We start from the raw sequence: 20,321 nt of genomic DNA on the forward strand, positions 1-20,321 counted from the left end.
CAATCAGCTCCAGTAGTCGGGAAAGTGTTTGTTTTCAGTGAGCCCTTTACCTAATAATAGGGAGAACTGTGACACTATTTGTAAAGTATCTATCCATCATTGTGACGTGGAACTTATTTGGACACATTATGCTAATATTTTATACAAGCTTGGTGTTTGGCAGCATTATGTGGGTACTGTATAATAAATATGAGCCTTAACTATATATATGATAATATTTGGAATCTGTATACTGTATTGGAATCTTTAGGCATTTTATGGCAGTATTATTTAAGTGCAATATTGTGTGAGCACTGTATGGTAACATTATTTTGCAAGCTATGGCTTAAAAGTGGTAAATATATTCTGGTAACATGGTGTAGGGATTGACACTCTCACGTAGGCTTTAGGTAGCGTTCACACAGGCAATGCGGTTTGGTCCAAACAGGTGCAGTTTTATTGATTTTATAAAACTATAACGAATACAAAAACAAAAACAGCCTCTTCCGGGCACAAAGGTATCACAGCAAATAAACAGTTTGTTAAACAGGCACGTACGTAAGTGCATGCGCACACGAACAGACTACAGTCCTTTCTCCTGGAGCAGACTTCTTACACAGAAGAGACATGATACCACCAGTCTCAGTATCCCCTTCAGTTTGAGTTCCAGCATCTTCCATCGCCAAACAGAAGTGTTCAGCTCTGGGCATAGTTCACACTGAACAGGCGGCAGCTTCTACAAATTTCTCTGCAGCTCCAACACATAGACTGCTCAGCTTTCCTAGCTAACCCATGCAGTCTCCATTTAGAGAGACTCAGGCACGTCTCTCTCTCAGCTCACATTTTGGCTGGATACTCACCAGCTTCAGCACACTCGACTCTGCTACATCTAGCAGACTGACACCCCTAAGGAACACAGGAGCTGCTTCTAGTGTAAAGCTTGGCAGGTGCATCTAACCAATACCTACAGTGCTAGGATATGTGTATATGCATATTATATATAAATATGTGTATATACACATAGCGAACTGGGAAAAATTTGTTGGTTTTTTTTCCACTTGTTCACTATTTTCCTAAAATCTGGGAATTTATTATATAAACTTATATATGTATGTCTATCTATCTATATATCTTTTCATATATATTTACACATATCAAGATACCAGCACTAATATTAACTTCCTAATTAGTTTCTTACTTTAAATTGTCCTAATGCCGCCGTTGTCTCTCACTCTTCAGGCTGTTTTCGACTGCGTGGTGAACTCCCTGAAGAACGTCCTGAATATCCTCATCGTTTACATGCTCTTCATGTTTATCTTCGCTGTTGTGGCGGTCCAGCTTTTCAAGGGAAAGTTTTTCTACTGTACAGATGAATCAAAGGAGTTTCAGAGAGACTGCAGGTGAGTGACTACTAAAAAACTATGATATTAAGAATGTACTGCTGGTCATACAAATAGCATCCTCAAAAATAAATACCGTATTTTCTGGCGTATAAGACGACTGGGCGTATAAGACGACCCCCCCAACTTTTCCAGTTAAAATATAAAATCTTCTTAAAAGTCGGGGGTCTTCTTATACGCCGTATGTCGTCTTATAGGGCCGGTGACTAATGTGCCTTTTGGGGGGGGAGTGGTCCTGATGACGAAGAGGGGGCATCTCACAGGAAAGTGTGAGTGGAGTATCCCCCATTACCTCATTGTAGCTGCAGTGTGGGGTGCTGGGGAGCGGCGGCGGCCACCGCCCCACAGCACAGCACCCATGCGGCACAAAGAGGAGCAGCAGCTGCCGCCTCTCCCCAGCACAGAGACCCCATGCTGCAGCTACAATGAGGTAATGGGGGATACTCCACTCACACTTTCCTGTGAGACGACCCCTCTTCGTCATCGGGACCACTCCCTGCCACCCACCATATACACATTGGTGTCTGCACTCGGCGTACAAGACGGCACCCGGCGTATAAGACGACCCCCGACTTTTAAGAAGATTTTCAGGGGTTAAAAAGTAGTCTTATACACCAGAAAATACAGTACTTACCTCGCGTTCCAAACTATTATACTAGTGTTATTTTTCTCTGAGTTTCCTAAATGATTGATGCAAATGAGTCAATATAATGTTAAAATCATCAATAATTAGAGGATAAATCCCAATTTATCGGACAAACCTCTCAATGAAAAAACTCAAACTCAAAATGCCATGTTCCAAATGCAGAGAGTTTCCAAACATTTTATAGATTGTAAAGAACTGAAAATGGTCATTTGTTCACTTTGCTATGTATGAGAGATAAGTGCACTATATAGCAATAGACGGAAATAAAATATGCATGGGTGCCAAGTCCTGTATAGCGTGTGTTTATGCTAGGGACAAAAAGAGGAGAAAGCACCAATACGGATAGGACTTGCACACCTGATGAACCATAGAAATACATTTTTTTTTATTAATACATATGCACACACAATGGGTAAAATCATATAAAAGTACACATAAAAAGACAAAGACAGACCGCACCCCTGTGCATAACAATGTGAAAGATCCACATAAATGACGCAATAAAACAACAATATGAATAACAAACAGTGGATAATGCGCGTTGTACATTAAGCCTCCTCCATGTTCCCAGTGGGTGTGCTGTATGGAATAGCCAAATGGACACACATCACAACAAGGTATGGCTAAACCTTAGAGACACAATGACATCTGGTAGAGTCAGGTATGCATGATAGCCAGGAGAGACGGCAGAGTGCGAAGAGGGGTACGGGGGCAGGCCCTCACGTATCGTCAGTCTGCCTTGTAAAAAAGACTGGTTTAGAATTAGTTTTCATGTATGTCTGTGACACTGCAACCATTTCTGCTTTTGAGCACTGTTTCTGGGTGGTTTATGTACAACTTCAAGCCTCTGAAAAATCCTACACTTTGAGGTTTGTGGGACGAGCAGCTTCAAATACCCTTTTGCTGCTTTGTAATGGTATTTTAGCAGCTGCTCTTTTAATCTGATGAATTTGGCTGACAGAAACCTTCCTCATTATGCCTTTATCTGCACGAACCGTTTGTGCTCTGTATCAGCCATAAATCTCTTCACAGTACGATGATCAGGCTTACATTTTCATGAAATATCTAGTGTTTTTGTAACGCTCACGCCCAGACTGGTTGGCGCGGAGGTGTGGACCCACTGGACCACAGACCAGACTTCCCTGGAAGGGGTTTAACTAAGTAGCTTTCTAGGTGTTCGCTGGAGCCTCTGATGGTGAGGTCAGACTTGTGCGGCAGGTAGCTACCAGGTACCACTGTTCTGTCCCCACATGAGGCGAATGGAAGTGTGGTTGACTATTAAGGGTTGTGAGAGAGATTCGTACCTTCAGTTTTAATCGATGTGAGGCAGACAGGACCAATGCTGTTCAGCGTCCGGAGAGATGATGCACACCAGGGATTGTGCAATCCAGATGTCACGGTCAGCTGTGGCCACCAATGCGGCCTAGCCCATAGACGCCCACAAGCCGACCAACCTCAGAAGGCGTGGGGCGCGCTTCCCCCGGGGACGCAATACGGAACCCTTTAAACCGCAGAGGGGGACCCGGGCCTACCCGAACTAGGGGAGGGCAGAGACCGGGGCTCTGTGGCAGCTGAGCATGTGGACAAGGAAAGAGACAAGTAGGACTTGATTACACCGCACAACTTCAGGTATAGAGAAAGTAAAGTTTACTAAAGTAGTCACACAGTACATAAACCAAACAAGACTATGCCAGGCTCCCGATTCCACACCTCCCAGAAGGGTACCACCCAGTGGACCCCAAGGCACCAACGGATCACCGAGGCACACATAGGTGGGACATCAGGACACAGGCAGGACATCAGGGTACACGAAGTCATCAGGACGCAGGCAGGACATCAGGGTACAGACAGGACATCAGGACATCTGGACCCAGGGTCACCGGCAGACATCAGACAGGTTTCGTTCGGTTCCGGACATCCGACACGACCTACAGGCACCACCAGTCATCAGGCTCCAAGCTCCAGGCAGCAGTCATAAGGTTCCAGACTGCAGTCGTCAGGCTTCGGGCATCGGACCTAGGAAGGAACTCAAGCGTGATGGTGGTAGCACCGCCGTACTGGACGTGGGCCAGACGGGGTTAACACCGAATGGTAATCAGAGCACAGAGTAGTAGATGCTCAGCAGAAACACCGGTTACAAGAGACTAAAAGTCACTGGGAGTGAGACTCCAGATGCAGAGGGATTCCAGGAACATAATCACGGCAGACAGTTCAGACAGGTTCAGGTACAGGACATGTACAGGATCAAGGATTCGGGCCTGGATATACTGCCTCCAGGACAGGCGCCAGAACAGGATAAAACAGGAATCAAGGCAAGGACTTTGGTACCAAAACATAGACAGGAGAGGTGCAGAAACACAAACACACATAGCAAAGTTCAGGAGCTTTGTGAGTAGCTCAGGCCCCGCCCATAGGGCAGGGGGAACTTTATATAGGAGCTGCCCCTCAGCAATTGGCTGGGGACAGCATTTCAAGTACACACTCAAACCCTGATAAAAGCAGGGGAGGTGTGGCCGCGCACACCCTTATCACACACAGAAACCATTACAGCACAATCTGTGCAGGATCTGAGGCTCAGGGCACCTGACTGAGACTGCATGCACTGACCCACGTGGAAAGTCATGCACCAGCTGCAAATGACCTCACAACCCGCGGACAGCTTGACAGCAGCAACCAGGGACCGCACATGCAGCTGGTCCTGCAGAAAAGACCTAACCACCATGTACGGCTGTGCAGCAGAGCAGGTAACTGAGAAGGCTCCATTCAGGTAATAGCCATCAGTATCCCAACTCAAAATAGGGGGGGAAAGAGTAAAGGGTTAAAGCAAACTTATGCATTGTCATGCCGAAAACCAGAAACAGACAGAACGGCATGACATTATCCCCTCTTAAAGCTCCCCTCCTCTGAAGTCCCCTCCCCCAAAAAAATACACAAACTTTTCTTGGGAAAGGCGGTAAGTCCCAGTTCACAAGCATCAGAGTTCATTGCTCCAGAAATCCAAACCGCTTACCAAGTGCAGGGTTGAGCAATCTAGTCCACTACGAGCTGGGATCCGAGCCATATCATCCGCTGGCCAAGCGGGGCTCGGAAACAGTCCTACCGTCCATACATGCTCAGCTGAGTCCGAGGCCTGAGCTTCTGTCACGGTCAGATGCGGCCCAGCCCATAGACGCCCCCAAGCCGACCAACCTCAGAAGGCGTGGGGCGCGCGTCCCCTGGGGACGCAATACGGACCCTTTAAACCGCAGAGGGGGACCCGGGCCTACCTGACCTAGGGGAGGGCAGAGACCGGGGCTCTGTGGCAGCTGAGCATGTGGACAAGGAAAGAGACAAGTAGGACTTGATTACACCGCACAACTTCAGGTATAGAGAAAGTAATGTTTACTAAAGTAAAGTCACACAGTACATAAACCAAACAAGACTATGCCAGGCTCCCGATTCCACACCTCCCAGAAGGGTACCACACAGTGGACCCCAAAGCACCAACGGATCACCGAGGCACACATAGGTGGGACATCAGGACATCAGGGTACACAAGGTCATCAGGACGCAGGCAGGACATCAGGGTACAGACAGGACATCAGGACATCAGGACCCAGGGTCACCGGCAGACATCAGACAGGAGTCGTTCGGTTTCGGACATCCGACATGAACTACAGCCCACGTGGAAAGTCATGCACCAGCTGCAAATGACCTCACAACACGCGGACAGCTTCACAGCAGCAACCAGGGACCGCACATGCAGCTGGTCCTGCAGAAAAGACCTAACCACCATGTACGGCTGCGCAGCAGAGCAGGGAACTGAGAAGGCTCCATTCAGGTAATAGCCATCAGTATCCCAACTCAAAATAGGGGGGGGAAAGAGTAAAGGGTTAAAGCAAACATATACATTGTCATGCCGAAAACCAGAAACAGACAGAACGACATGACACCAGACTTGTTTATTTGAAATCTGGACATACAGCATAGGATGGTATACAGTAACTTCTCCAGAGTTGAGTCAGGTACAGCAAGTGTATTTGTGACAGTGAGTGAGCAACAAGAGTGAACAGCAAGAGGTCGAAAGACTGATGCCTTCCTGAGCCCGGTTCAAGCGTGTCCTCTCACAACAGCAAGTAAACTGAAAATGAAATGGCTGCCAGAGGAAGAGAAGACTTGACCCTTGAACCGGATGTGAAAGACATGCCCACAAGAATAAATTAACCCCTTCATGACCCAGCCTATTTTGACCTTAATGACCTGGCCATTTTTTGCAATTCTGACCAGTGTCCCTTTATGAGGTAATAACTCAGGAACGCTTCAACGGATCCTAGCGATTCTGAGATTGTTTTTTCGGGACATATTGGGCTTCATGTTAGTGGTAAATTTAGGTCGATAATTTCTGAGTTTATTTGTGAAATAAATGGAAATTTGGCGAAAATTTAGAAAATTTCGCAATTTTCACATTTTGAATTTTTATTCTGTTAAACCAGAGAGTTATGTGACACAAAATAGTTAATAAATAACATTTCCCACATGTCTACTTTACATCAGCACAATTTTGGAAACAAATTTTTTTTTTGCTAGGAAGTTATAAGGGTTAAAATTTGACCAGTGATTTCTCATTTTTACAACAAAATTTACAAAACCATTTTTTTAGGGACCACCTCACATTTGAAGTCAGTTTGAGGGTTCTATATGGCAGAAAATACCCAAAAGTGACACCATTCTAAAAACTGCACCCCTCAAGGTGCTCAAAACCACATTCAAGAAGTTTATTAACCCTTCAGGTGTTTCACAGCAGCAGAAGCAACATGGAAGGAAAAAATTAACATTTAACTTTTTAGTCACAAAAATTATATTTTAGCAACAATTGTGTTATTTTCCCAAGGGTAAAAGGAGAAACTGGACCACTGACATTGTTGTGCAATTTGTCCTGAGTACGCTGATAACTCATATGTGTGGGTAAACCACTGTTTGGGCGCACGGCAGGGCTCGGAAGGGAAGGAGCGCCATTTGACTTTTTGAATGAAAAATTGGCTCCAATCTTTAGCGGACACCATGTCGCGTTTGGAGAGCCCCCGTGTGCCTAAACATTGGAGCTCCCCCACAAGTGACCCCATTTTGGAAACTAGACCCCCCAAGGAACTTATCTAGAAGCATAGTGAGCACTTTAAACCCCCATGTGCTTCACAAATTAATCCGTAAAAATGAAAAAGTACTTTTTTTTCGCAAAAAAATTATTTTAGCCTCAATTTTTCATTTTCACATGGGCAACACGATAAAATGGATCCTAAAATTTGTTGGACAATTTCTCCTGAGTACACCGATACCTCACATGTGGGGGTAAACCACTGTTTGGGCACATGGTAAGGCTCGGAAGGGAAGGAGCGCCATTTGACTTTTTGAATGAAAAATTATCTCCATCGCTAGCGGACACCATGTCAGGTTTGGAGAGCCCCTGTGTGCCTAAACATTGGAGCTCCCCCACAAGTGACCCCATTTTGGAAACTAGACCCCCCAAGGAACTTATCTAGAAGCATCGTGAGCACTTTAAACCCTCAGGTGCTTCACAAATTGATCCGTAAAAATGAAAAAGTACTTTTTTTTCACACAAAATTTCTTTTAGCCTCAATTTTTTCATTTTCACATGGGTAACAGGATAAAATGGATCCTAAAATTTGTTGTGCAATTTCTCCTCAGTACGCCGATACCTCATATGTGGGGGTAAACCACTGTTTGGGTGCACGGCAAGGCTCGGAAGGGAAGGCGCGCCATTTGACTTTTTGAATGGAAAATTAGCTCCAATCGTTAGCGGACACCATGTCGCGTTTGGAGAGCCCCTGTGTGCTTAAACATTGGAGCTCCCCTATAAGTGACCCCATTTTGGAAACTAGACCCCCCAAGGAACTTATCTAGATGCATAGTGAGCACTTAAAACCCCAGGTGCTTCACAGAAGTTTATAACGCAGAGCCATGAAAATAAAAAATTATTTTTCTTTCCTCAAAAATGATTTTTAGCCCTGAATTTATTTTCCCAAGGGTAATAGGAGAAATTGGACCCCAAATGTTGTTGTCCAGTTTGTCCTGAGTACGGTGATACCACATATGTGGGGGTAAACCACTGTTTGGGCGCACGGCAGGGCTCGGAAGGGAAGGCACGCCATTTGGCTTTTTGAATGGAAAATTAGCTTCAATCATTAGCGGACACCATGTAGCGTTTGGAGAGCCCCTGTGTGCCTAAACATTGGCGCTCCCGCACAATTGACCCCATTTTGGAAACTAGACCTCCCATGGAACTAATCTAGATGTGTGGTGAGCACTTTGAACCCCCAAGTGCTTCACAGAAGTTTATAACGCAGAGCCATGAAAATAAAAAATAATTTTTCTTTCCTCAAAAAAGATGTTTTAGCAAGCAATTTTTTATTTTCACAAGGGTAACAGGAGAAATTGGACCCCAATATTTGTTGCCCAGGTTGTTGTGAGTACGCTGATACCCCATATGTGGGGGTAAACCACTGTTTGGGCGCACGTCAGGGCTCAGAAGGGAAGTAGTGACATTTGAAATGCAGACTTTGATGGAATGGTCTGCGGGCGTCACGTTGCATTTGCAGAGCCCCTGATGTGCCTAAACAGTAGAAACACCCCACAAGTGACCCCATTTTGGAAACTAGACCCCCCAAGGAACTTATCTAGATGTGTGGTGAGCACTTTCAAACCCCAAGTGCTTCACAGAAGTTTATAACGCAGAGCCGTGAAAATAAAAAATAATTGTTCTTTCCTCAAAAATTATGTTTTAGCAAGTCATTTTTTATTTTTGCAAGGGTAACAGGAGAAATTGGACCCCAATAGTTGTTGCCCAGTTTGTCCTGAGTACGCTTGTACCCCATATGTGGGGGTAAACCACTGTTTGGGCTCACGTCGGGGCTTGGAAGGGAGGGAGCACCATTTGACTTTTTGAACGCAAGATTGGCTGGAATCAATGGTGGCGCCATGTCACGTTTGGAGACCCCTGATGTGCCTAAACAGTGGAAACCCCTCAATTCTAGCTTCAACACTAACCCCAACACACCCCTAACCCTAATCCCAACTGTAGCCATAAACCTAATCACAAAGATGGCCAATTTCTGCTGCAGGGTGCATTATAAACACCCTATAATCTGGACACTGTTCCAATCTAAGTATTTAAAAAAAAAAATATAAATAAATTTAAAAAATTGGGAGTAGATTGTCTAACCTAGCATTAGGAACTTTTCCTTTATCCCCTATGTGGGTCTTAGGAGATTCGATTGAAAATGATATGTTTATATATATAAAAATGCATCTATTATAGTAAGGTGATTGCAACTAAGGCAATCGGGCGGGATGTGCAAATAATACTGTGGTTGTATCTAAAGATGGGTTTATCGTCCCACCCCTAGCAGGCGCACTACCTAACGGTGTCCGAAATGCGGGTTCTCGCCTGATATAGTCCCTGTCCCTATGACAGGCAGGACGCAGGCAATAGGCGTGTAGATAACACTCTCCCTGATCTCACATGGGTAGGCACGTAATGTGCCTGGTGGAGCGCAGTGAGCGTTCCACCTAGTGAGCAAGCGCAGATGAATCTTCCCATATTTGGAAGGGAGACCTTTTGTGATACATCACATCCGGTCTCTGAACAGGAAGCTGTAACGGTGGAGCGCAGGGATGAATCTAGCGCTCCATCTCGGAGCAAGCGCAGTAGAGTCTGCCTGCCTCTGCAAGGGAGATTTCACGCGCTATGTCATATCCGGTTTCCAAAACAGGAAGTACACGCGCAGAGTGTATTGGCGGTCTGTTTAAAATGAGGTAATGGCACCATTGTTCCTAAAATTTATCAACTATCGAGACACATGGCACTATATTCAGCCTCCTGATGAGCCAGAGAGGCGAAACGCGTTGAGGCTATACAGTGACAAGGCGGACGGCATATGAACCCCACGATGAGTATCTAATGTGGTGGTTTTCTTAATGGACTATATTTTTGTTTGAACTTTATGGCGAGGTCTTTTGCGGCCTCAAGAGGCATAAGTGGCATCATACGCAAATGCTTTATGTGGCACATTTGACGGTGTTCTGATGACAGACATCCCAGAGGGGATAGATCAGAGATTGATGGGCTACTAACTCATGGTACTTGTAGAGCCCGTTTAACACCATGTGTGGTATGATCAGTATATAAGCGCTATTTTTATTAACATCGTGGCAAGTGGACATTTCTTGCTCAAAATCAGATGGTTCATATTAACTGATAGAAAGCCACGCTAGCCCATTGTATGGGAATAAAGTGGGCTATATCTTCTTAAACACACGGTGGCACTTGCTTGTGGTCCATTTAAATCTTCAGCAAGCCACGACAGTGTGAGCAAACAGTTATTAGTAAACTGCAATTTCTTGTTCATATAACAATTGCCATTTGCCTTTGTCTACATGTGTTCCTATTGTTTTTATGATCACGGTGTGGGGTATAGGTTTCCCTAGACGCTAGTTTGTTTATTGTATTAGTCCGCAGGGGTCCTTTATTACAATACTGTGTGGGTAGAGGGATCCAACGGCTGCATCAGGGCCTAATAGGGAATATAGGGTGAGCCGACGCGGAGCGGGGGCGCCATAACGATATCCCCTAGGGTGCCAACCCCCGCTGACAGGTAGATCACATGCTAGACAGCAGATAGGGTCTCGTATTTCCCATCACCAGTTTTTTCACATTGTGTTTGGTTTGATTTGTGGGACAGCCACAGGGTTGTGGTTTTTTAAAAATATTTAATAAACTATTTTTTATTTTTTGAGTAAAATTATGCTTTCTAATTAAATTCTTACTCTAAAAAGATTTATCCAAACGTTTCAAATAAACCTAATCACAACCCTAACCCCAACACACCCCTAACCACAACCCTAACCCCAACACACCCGTAACCCTAATCCCAACCCTAACCCTAATCCTAAACCTAATCCCAACCCTTACCCTAATCCCAACCCTAACCACAACTGTAACCCCAACACACCCCTAACCCTATCCGTAACCCTAACCACAAGCCTAATCTTAACCCTATTTCCAACCCTAGCCCTAATTCCAACCCTAAATCTAATTCCAACCCTAACCCTAAGGCTATGTGCCCACGTTGCGGATTCGTGTGAGATTTTTCCGCACCATTTTTGAAAAATCCGCAGGTAAAAGGCACTGCGTTTTACCTGCGGATTTACAGCGGATTTCCAGTGTTTTTTTGTGGGGATTTCACTTGCGGATTCCTATTGAGGAACAGGTGTAAAACGCTGCGGAATCCGCACAAAATTGACATGCTGTGGAAAATACAACACAGCGTTTCCGCATGGTATTTTCCGCACCATGGGCACAGCGGATTTGGTTTTCCATAGGTGTACATGGTACTGTAAACCTGATGGAATACTGCTACGAATTCGCAGCAGCCGATCCGCTGCGGATCCGCGGCCAAATCCGCACTGTGTGCACATGCCCTAACCCTACCCCTAGTTCTAACCCTAACCCTAGTGGAAAAAGAAAAAAAAATATTTTCTTTTTTTTTATTATTGTCCCTACCTATGGGGGTGATAAAGGGGGGGGTCATTTACTATTTTTTTTATTTTGATCACTGTGATAGGTTATATCGCAGTGATCAAAATATACCTGGAACGAATCTGCCGGCCGGTAGATTCGGCGGGCGCACTGCGCATGCGCCCGCCATTTTGGAAGGTGGCGGCGCCCATGGAGAAGACAGACGGACGCCCGGAGGCTCGGTAAGTATGAGGGGGGGGGGATCTGAGCATGGGGGGTGGATCGGAGGACGGGGGGGTGGCATCGGAGCACGGAGGGAGCGGGCAGGAGGACGGGGGAGCAGACAGGACGACTTAGGGGGGCGGACCACATAACGGAGGACTGGGGGGGGCGATCGGTGGGGTGGGGGGGGGCTCACATCAGGGTTTCCAGCCATGGCCGATGATATTGCAGCATCGGCCATGGCTGGATTGTAATATTTCACCAGTTTTTTAGGTGAAATATTACAAATCGCTCTGATTGGCAGTTTCACTTTCAACAGCCAATCAGAGCGATCGTAGCCACGGGGCTGAAGTACCACTCCCCCTGTCCCTGCAGATCAGGTGAAATTGGAGTTAACCCTTTCACCCGATCTGCAGGGACTCGATCATTCCATGACGCCACATAGGCGTCATGGGTCGGATTGGCACGGGTTTTCATGACGCCTACGTGGCGTCAAAGGTCGGGAAGGGGTTAATAATAAGCTGCCATACGGAAAAAGGCCATTGGGTGGCAGCAGAGCAGAAATGCAAGGACATATATAGCATAAAAACACATAAAACTAAAGAACATAACTTACACGGAACAGCACAACCACTCCAGGGTGGTGTCTGGCTGTGGATGCTGATCCCACCGGGGACAGGACACAGACAGTCACGGCTGTGACACTGACTGATGGACGGATACAGCAGGGGCCCTGATGGGCGGACTGGCTTGACGGAGACGCAGGCGGACACGGCAGAGACACGGGCTGACAGACAGGTACGGCAGAGGCCCTAACGGGCGGACTGGCTTGACAGAGACACAGGCAGGCGGGCACGGCTGGCACTCTGGCAGGACAGGAGGATTGAACTTGAACACTGGCAGCACCGTTATACAGGCAGATATGTGAGAACAGGTAAGAACCTGTTCAGACAGGAGGGTTTATGAGAACAGGTAGAGAAAGACCGCAAGGAGCGGAGCAAAGCAGAAGCACAAGAGGAGGAGCCAAGAGCAGGAGGCGGAGGCAAGTACAGAAACACAGGAGGCGGAGCCAAGAGCAGGAGGCAGAGCCATGTACAGAAACGCAGGAGGTGGAGCCAAGAGCAGGAGGCAGAGCCAAGTACAGAAACACAGGAGGCGGTGCCAAGAGCAGGAGGCAGAGCCAAGAGCAGAAGGCGGAGCCAAGAGCAGGACATGTAGAAACGGAGCAAGGTAGAACCGCTAGGAGCAGAGCCACAGAGCGAAGCCACAGAGTGCAGAGCCGAGAGCAGAACAAAGCAAGACACAGAGTACAAAGCCAAGAGCAGAGCAATGCAAGACACGGTGCAGAGCCGAGAGCAGAGCAAAGAAAGACACAGGGTGCAGAGCCGAGTGCAGAGCAAAGCAAGACACAGGGTGCAGAGCCAAGAGCGGAGCAAAGCAAGACACAGAGGGCAGAGCCGAGAGGTGCTGAGCCACTGGTAGTGGCAAACAGAGCAGAGAGATAAGGCAGGGGTACACACAGCAGAGTGGAAATGGTAAACAAGCAAGGAGACAACAGGAACGGACATAGATCAGAGTTCAGACAGGAACAGACACAGATACTAGAACTGGATACGGATACAGACCTGTGGAATGCAGGCCTCAGAGTCAGACACAGAAGTAACGGAACACAGATTTAGACCAGGGTACGACGCCCCACTGGGTGGCGAACACAGACCAGGGTACTACACCCCACTGGGTGGCGAACACAGACCAGGGTTCTACGCCCCACTGGGTGGTGGACACAGAGACAGAACCAGACACCTCAGCAGCAAAGTACTGACTGAGGAAGTAAGTTTGCTCAGGCGTCCTCCAATGGGTGAGGACGCCTTAAGAATCAGAGTCCTATAGGCTATTGGCCAGTGACACCTTAGGGAGGTGCACACAGACTGAATAAGAAACAGTAGTTGCTGGCGCCGCCCCCCATGCACACAGACAGAAAGTGTACACAGAGCAAGCGGCCATGAAGCACACGGCATGGAGCCGGCAGCAGACAGATCTCACAGCATGGCACAGGGTGAGTGAGTTGATGTATCAAGCAGGTGGGGGGATGGAAGGCCATGTAGTGATGTCGGCAGGGTTGTTACAGTTTTCATACCTTGTACAAGACATTGCATTATTTGATGCTTTTTGGCAGCAGAGACACCCTTTTTCTTTCCCATATTGCTTTAAACCTGTGGCTGGTTAATAATGTGGAATGTTTTTTAACTAGATTTCCTGTAATTGGGCTCACCTGGCAAACTAATTGTTTGAGATTGACTTGAGTGATTCAAGAAGCCTTAAAACACAAACCATCCATCAGTTTATGTGAAAAAAACAAAAATGTCATCTTTTTGACACTTACATCCAAATTGCATAATAGTTTGGAACGCAGTATACGGCCTGCAGTGCTGTTTTGTTTATTTTAAGCTCATATTATGGGTTTGAGTATTGAAAGAATAATTAATTTTATTTATGAAGAATTATTTTATTCATGTCTGTCTTTCTAGAGGAGAGTTTTTGGTATATGAGAAGAATGTAGTCAAAGCCCAGAAGCGTGAATGGAAGAAATGGGCATTCCACTATGACAATGTACTGTGGGCCTTGCTCACCCTCTTCACTGTGTCTACAGGGGAGGGTTGGCCAGAGTAAGAAAATGTGTTTTTATGCATGTATTTCATTGCATGTGATCGGTCTCTAGGTCGGGTGTTTTTTAGTCTGACTATGTCTAGAAATCAATCTTTGTTATGACTAACGTGGTAGCACAGATCAGTCGCTCAGGGATGATCACTACTTAGACCTCACATCTCACAGGCAGGTTCTCTTCCCTGTAAAAGTGGTGGACAAGGACCTTCATTTGCTTTGATGAATTGTCTGTAGCGGGAGTTAAGTTAGGACCCATGTTGGAGATAACAACAGATAAAGGAATGGATCTTGGCCGGTTATTGTGGACCAGTTCTGGTTTGAAATTCAGATCTGATTAAGTGCAGCAAGTATGGGGACCATACAGGTAAAATGTAAAACCACTGCAAGGAAAAATGAGCATTTGCTTCCTATGTCGCCTTATAGTTTATCACTGAGGGATCCTCCTAATAAAAAGGGCAAGTCCAAAGTATAACATATAATAGTCAACTGGACAAACACAATCATCCAAATATTTTTGTGGGTATTGACCATAGATGGGGAGGTGTCATCATCAATAGGAGGCTTGGACACCACATCCATTTATTTAATCTGCACATCCATAACATTCTGGTCCAATACTGATCATGTTATCATTGTCATTGACATACCCTAGGTGTCCCAGTTCTCATCCTATTGTCCACATTTGGGCTGGACATGGTCAATAACCTTCTGGTCCAGTACTGAGCATGTTATCATTGTCATTGCCATACCCTAGGTGCCCCAGTTCTCATCCTAGTGTTCACATGTGCTCGACATGGTCAATAACCTTCTGGTCCAATACTGAGCATGTTATCATTGTCATTGCCATACCCTAGGTGCCCCAGTTCTCATCCTAGTGTTCACATGTGCTTGACACGGTCAATAACCTTCTGGTACAATACTGAGCATGTTACCATTGTCATTGCCATACCCTAGGTGCCCCAGTTCTCATCCTAGTGTTCACATTCGGGCTGGACATGGTCAATAACCTTCTGGTCCAGTACTGAGCATGTTATCATTGTCATTGACATACCCTAAGTGCCCCAGTTCTCATCCTAGTGTCCACATTTGGGCTGGACATGGTCAATAACCTTCTGGTCCAATACTGAGCATATTATCATTGTCATTAGCATACCCTAAGTGCCCCAGTTCTCATCCTAGTGTCCACATTTTGGCTGGACATGGTCAATAAGCTTCTGGTCCAGTACTGAGCATATTATCATTGTCATTAGCATACCCTAAGTGCCCCAGTTCTCATCCTAGTGTCCACATTTGGGCTGGACATGGTCAATAACCTTCTGGTCCAATACTGAGCATATTATCATTGTCATTAGCATACCCTAAGTGCCCCAGTTCTCATCCTAGTGTTCACATTTTGGCTGGACATGGTCAATAAGCTTCTGGTCCAGTACTGAGCATGTTATCATTGTCATTGACATACCCTAAGTGCCCCAGTTCTCATCCTAGTGTCCACATTTGGGCTGGACATGGTCAATAACCTTCTGGTCCAATACTGAGCATATTATCATTGTCATTAGCATACCCTAAGTGCCTCAGTTCTCATCCTAGTGTCCACATTTGGGCTGGACATGGTCAATAACCTTCTGGTCCAATACTGAGCATATTATCATTGTCATTAGCATACCCTAAGTGCCCCAGTTCTCATCCTAGTGTTCACATTTTGGCTGGACATGGTCAATAAGCTTCTGGTCCAGTACTGAGCATGTTATCATTGTCATTGACATACCCTAAGTGCCCCAGTTCTCATCCTAGTGTCCACATTTGGGCTGGACATGGTCAATAACCTTCTGGTCCAATACTGAGCATATTATCATTGTCATTAGCATACCCTAAGTGCCCCAGTTCTCATCCTAGTGTTCACATTTTGGCTGGCCATGTGTTATGATCCTAGTGGCAAGGATCGCAGGTCGGACTAGCTAAGTAACTGAACAGACTACTAGCTCTGGGGAAGTGGTAACTAGATTGACCGCAACCTGATCCTATCCGCAAACAACTATAGGCAGCCGTGGAGCGTTACCTAAAAATCCTAGACGTCTCGTCACGGCCTGAGAAACTGACTATTCCTGGAGGGAAAGTAAGTCCTCACTTGCCTCAGTGGAAGACCCCAAAGATATAGAATAGCCCCCCACAAATATTAACGGTGAGTTAAGGGGAAAGCACAAACGCAGAGATGAAATCAGATTTAGCAAATGAGGCCCGCTAATACTAGATAGCAGAAAATAGGAAGGAAACTGTGCGGTCAATAAAAAACCCTATTCAAAATATCCACGCAGAGATTGCTCGAGCCCCCGCACCAACTAACGGTGCGGGGGAAGCAACTCCGTACCCCAGAGCTTACCAGCAAAAAGAAATCACATGTTAGCAAGCTGGACTAGACTCATCATACACAGAAATCATATTGCAGGCAGATGAGCAAAAAATATTCAAACAGAACTTAGCTTATCCTGAAGAGGCAGAAAACGAGATAATCAGGAGTAATCAGAATAGCACTGAATACATTGACAGCCGGCAACAAGTGGAAGTGAAGCAGAGCTAAATAGGAGCCTCCCTGGTGAATAACGAGGCAGCTGATCCAGAAGACCCGCAGGATAATAAACCAAACCACCAGGGGGAGCCAAAAAACCAAAGTCACACAATACCATCTGTGACCACAAGAGGGAGCCTGAAAACGGAGTTCACAACAGTACCCCCCCCCCTTGAGGAGGGGTCACCAAACCCTCATCAAAACCCCCAGGGTGATCAGGGTGAGCCACATGGAAGGCACAAACCAAATCGGCCGCATGAACATCAGAGGCGACAACCCAGGAATTATCCTCCTGACCATAGCCTTTCCACTTAACCAAATACTGAAGCCTCCGTCTAGAAATACGAGAATCCAAGATCTTCTCCACCACGTATTCCAATTCTCCCTCAACCAGCACAGGGGCAGGAGGCTCAACCGAAGGAACCACAGGCACCACATACCTCCGCAACAACGACCGATGGAACACATTATGAATAGCAAACGATGCCGGGAGGTCCAAACGAAATGACACAGGGTTAAGGACTTCCAAAATCTTATAAGGACCGATAAATCGAGGCTTAAACTTAGGAGAGGAGACCTTCATAGGAACAAAGCGAGAAGACAACCACACCAAATCCCCAACGCGAAGTCGGGGACCCACACAGCGACGGCGGTTGGCAAAGCGCTGAGCCTTCTCTTGTGACAGCTTCAAATTGTCCACCACATGATTCCAAATCTGATGCAACCTATCCACCACAACATCCACTCCAGGACAGTCAGAAGACTCCACCTGACCCGAGGAAAAACGAGGATGAAACCCTGAATTACAAAAAAAAGGCGAAACCAAAGTAGCAGAACTAGCCCGATTATTAAGGGCAAACTCGGCCAATGGCAAAAAAGTCACCCAGTCGTCCTGATCAGCAGAAACAAAACATCTTAAATAGGTTTCCAAAGTCTGATTAGTGCGCTCGGTTTGGCCATTCGTCTGAGGATGGAAGGCCGACGAAAAAGACAAATTAATGCCCATCTTAGCACAAAAGGTCCGCCAAAATCTAGACACAAACTGGGATCCTCTGTCGGAAACAATATTTTCAGGGATCCCGTGCAAACGAACCACATTTTGAAAAAACAGTGGAACCAACTCGGAGGAGGAAGGCAACTTAGGCAAGGGCACCAAATGGACCATTTTAGAAAAACGATCACACACCACCCAAATGACCGACATTCTCTGAGAGACAGGGAGATCTGAAATAAAATCCATGGAAATGTGCGTCCAAGGCCTCTTCGGGACAGGCAAAGGCAACAACAAGCCACTGGCACGAGAACAGCAAGGCTTAGCCCGAGCACAAATTCCACAAGACTGCACAAAGGAACGCACATCCCGTGACAAGGAAGGCTGTTGTGAATTTGGATTCTGGGCTCCCCCGGTGGCTACTGGTGGAATTGAACTGGTGTCTTCATCTTCTCTGTTCACCTGTTCCCATCAAGATGTGGGAGTCGCTATATAACCTTGCTGCTCTGTTAGTTGCTTGCCGGTCAACAATGTTATCAGAAGCCTCTCTGTGCTTGTTCCTGCTCCTAGACAACTACTAGATAAGTTGGACTCTTGTCCATGTTTGTTTTTGCATTTTTGTTCCAGTTCACAGCTGTAGTTTCGTTACTGTGTCTGGAAAGCTCTTGTGAACAGGAATTGCCACTCTGGTGTTATGAGTTAATGCCAGAGTTTTAAAGTAATTTCTGGATGGTGTTTTGATAGGGTTTTTAGCTGACCATGAAAGTGTCCTTTCTGTCTTCTGCTATGTAGTAAGTGGACCTCAAATTTGCTAAACCTATTTTCATACTACGTTTGTTATTTCATCTTGATTCACCGCCAATACATGTGGGGGCCTCTGTCTCCTTTCGGGGTATTTCTCTAGAGGTGAGCTAGGACTAATATTTTCCTCTGCTAGCTTTATTTAGTCCTCCGGCTGGTGCTGGGCATCTAGAATCAACGTAGGCATGCTACCCGGCCACTGCTAGTTGTGCGTTAGGTTTAGTTCATGGTCAGCTCAGTTTCCATCTTCCAAGAGCTAGTTCCTATATATGCTGATGCTATGATCTCTTGCCATTGAGATCATGACAGTTTGACCGGCCCACTAAAGAGAAAGGAGAGAAATAAGTAGTCTGCTGAAATTTTTTTTTTTTTTTTTTTCTCTCCTTTGAATGGCTCTGTGTTCACCTGTTTGCAATGGATCTTCAGAGTGTAACTGCAGGTTTGAATAATCTCGCCACGAAGGAACAAAATTTGCAAGATTTTGTTTGTCATGCACCTGTATCTGAGCCGAGAATTCCTTTGCCGGAATTTTTCTCGGGGAATAGATCTGGGTTTCAGAATTTTCGAAATAATTGCAAATTATTTTTGTCCCTGAAATCTCGCTCTGCCGGAGATCCTGCACAGCAGGTCAGGATTGTGATTTCCTTGCTCCGGGGCGACCCTCAAGACTGGGCTTTTTCATTGACACCAGGGGATCCTGCGTTGCTCAATGTGGATGCGTTTTTTCTGGCCTTGGGGTTGCTTTATGACGAACCTCATTTGGAGCTTCAGGCAGAAAAAACTTTGATGTCCCTATCTCAGGGGCAAGATGAAGCGGAAATTTACTGCCAAAGATTCCGTAAATGGTCTGTGCTTACTCAGTGGAATGAGTGCGCCCTGGCGGCGACTTTCAGAGAGGGTCTCTCTGATGCCATTAAGGATGTTATGGTGGGGTTCCCTGTGCCTGCGGGTCTGAATGAGTCCATGACAATGGCTATTCAGATCGATAGGCGTTTGCGGGAGCGCAAACCAGTGCACCATCTGGCGGTGTCCACTGAGAAATCGCCAGAGAGTATGCAGTGTGATAGAATTCTGTCCCGAAGCGAGCGGCAGAATTTTAGACGGAAAAATGGGTTGTGTTTCTATTGTGGTGATTCTACTCATGTTATATCAGCATGCTCTAAGCGCACTAAAAAGCTTGGTAAATCTGTTTCCATTTGCACCTTACCATCTAAGTTTATTCTATCTGTGACCCTGATTTGCTCTTTGTCATCTATTACCACGGACGCCTATGTCGACTCTGGCGCCGCTTTGAGTCTTATGGATTGGTCCTTTGCCAAACGCTGTGGGTATGATTTAGAGCCTTTGGAGACTCCTATTCCTCTGAAGGGGATTGACTCCACCCCATTGGCTAATAATAAACCACAATACTGGACACAAGTAACTATGCGTATTAATCCGGATCACCAGGAGATTATTCGCTTTCTGGTGCTGTATAATCTACATGATGATTTGGTGCTAGGATTGCCTTGGCTGCAATCTCACAACCCAGTCCTCGACTGGAG

The 20,321-nt window shown here is 46.1% G+C and overlaps 1 protein-coding gene and 1 long non-coding RNA gene across 7 annotated transcripts in view; one reads left to right on the forward strand and one right to left on the reverse strand.

The window, feature by feature from the left end:
* CACNA1A (calcium voltage-gated channel subunit alpha1 A) overlaps positions 1-20,321 on the forward strand; it is a 351,768-nt gene that overhangs the window by 211,818 nt on the left and 119,629 nt on the right. The window contains exons 26-27 of the mRNA XM_077261846.1: positions 1,219-1,379; positions 14,287-14,424. Of these exons, the coding sequence (XP_077117961.1) occupies positions 1,219-1,379; positions 14,287-14,424 (299 nt within the window). The remainder of the gene's footprint in view (positions 1-1,218; positions 1,380-14,286; positions 14,425-20,321) is intronic.
* Positions 1-20,321, reverse strand: part of LOC143774355 (uncharacterized) — a 308,203-nt gene that overhangs the window by 77,756 nt on the left and 210,126 nt on the right. For all 6 annotated transcript variants that reach the window (XR_013215518.1, XR_013215514.1, XR_013215519.1 and 3 more), the window contains one exon: positions 1,178-1,340. This is a non-coding gene — a long non-coding RNA (uncharacterized LOC143774355). The remainder of the gene's footprint in view (positions 1-1,177; positions 1,341-20,321) is intronic.

This window comes from Ranitomeya variabilis, chromosome 5, assembly GCF_051348905.1.
Source record: "Ranitomeya variabilis isolate aRanVar5 chromosome 5, aRanVar5.hap1, whole genome shotgun sequence".
Lineage (NCBI taxonomy): Eukaryota > Metazoa > Chordata > Amphibia > Anura > Dendrobatidae > Ranitomeya > Ranitomeya variabilis.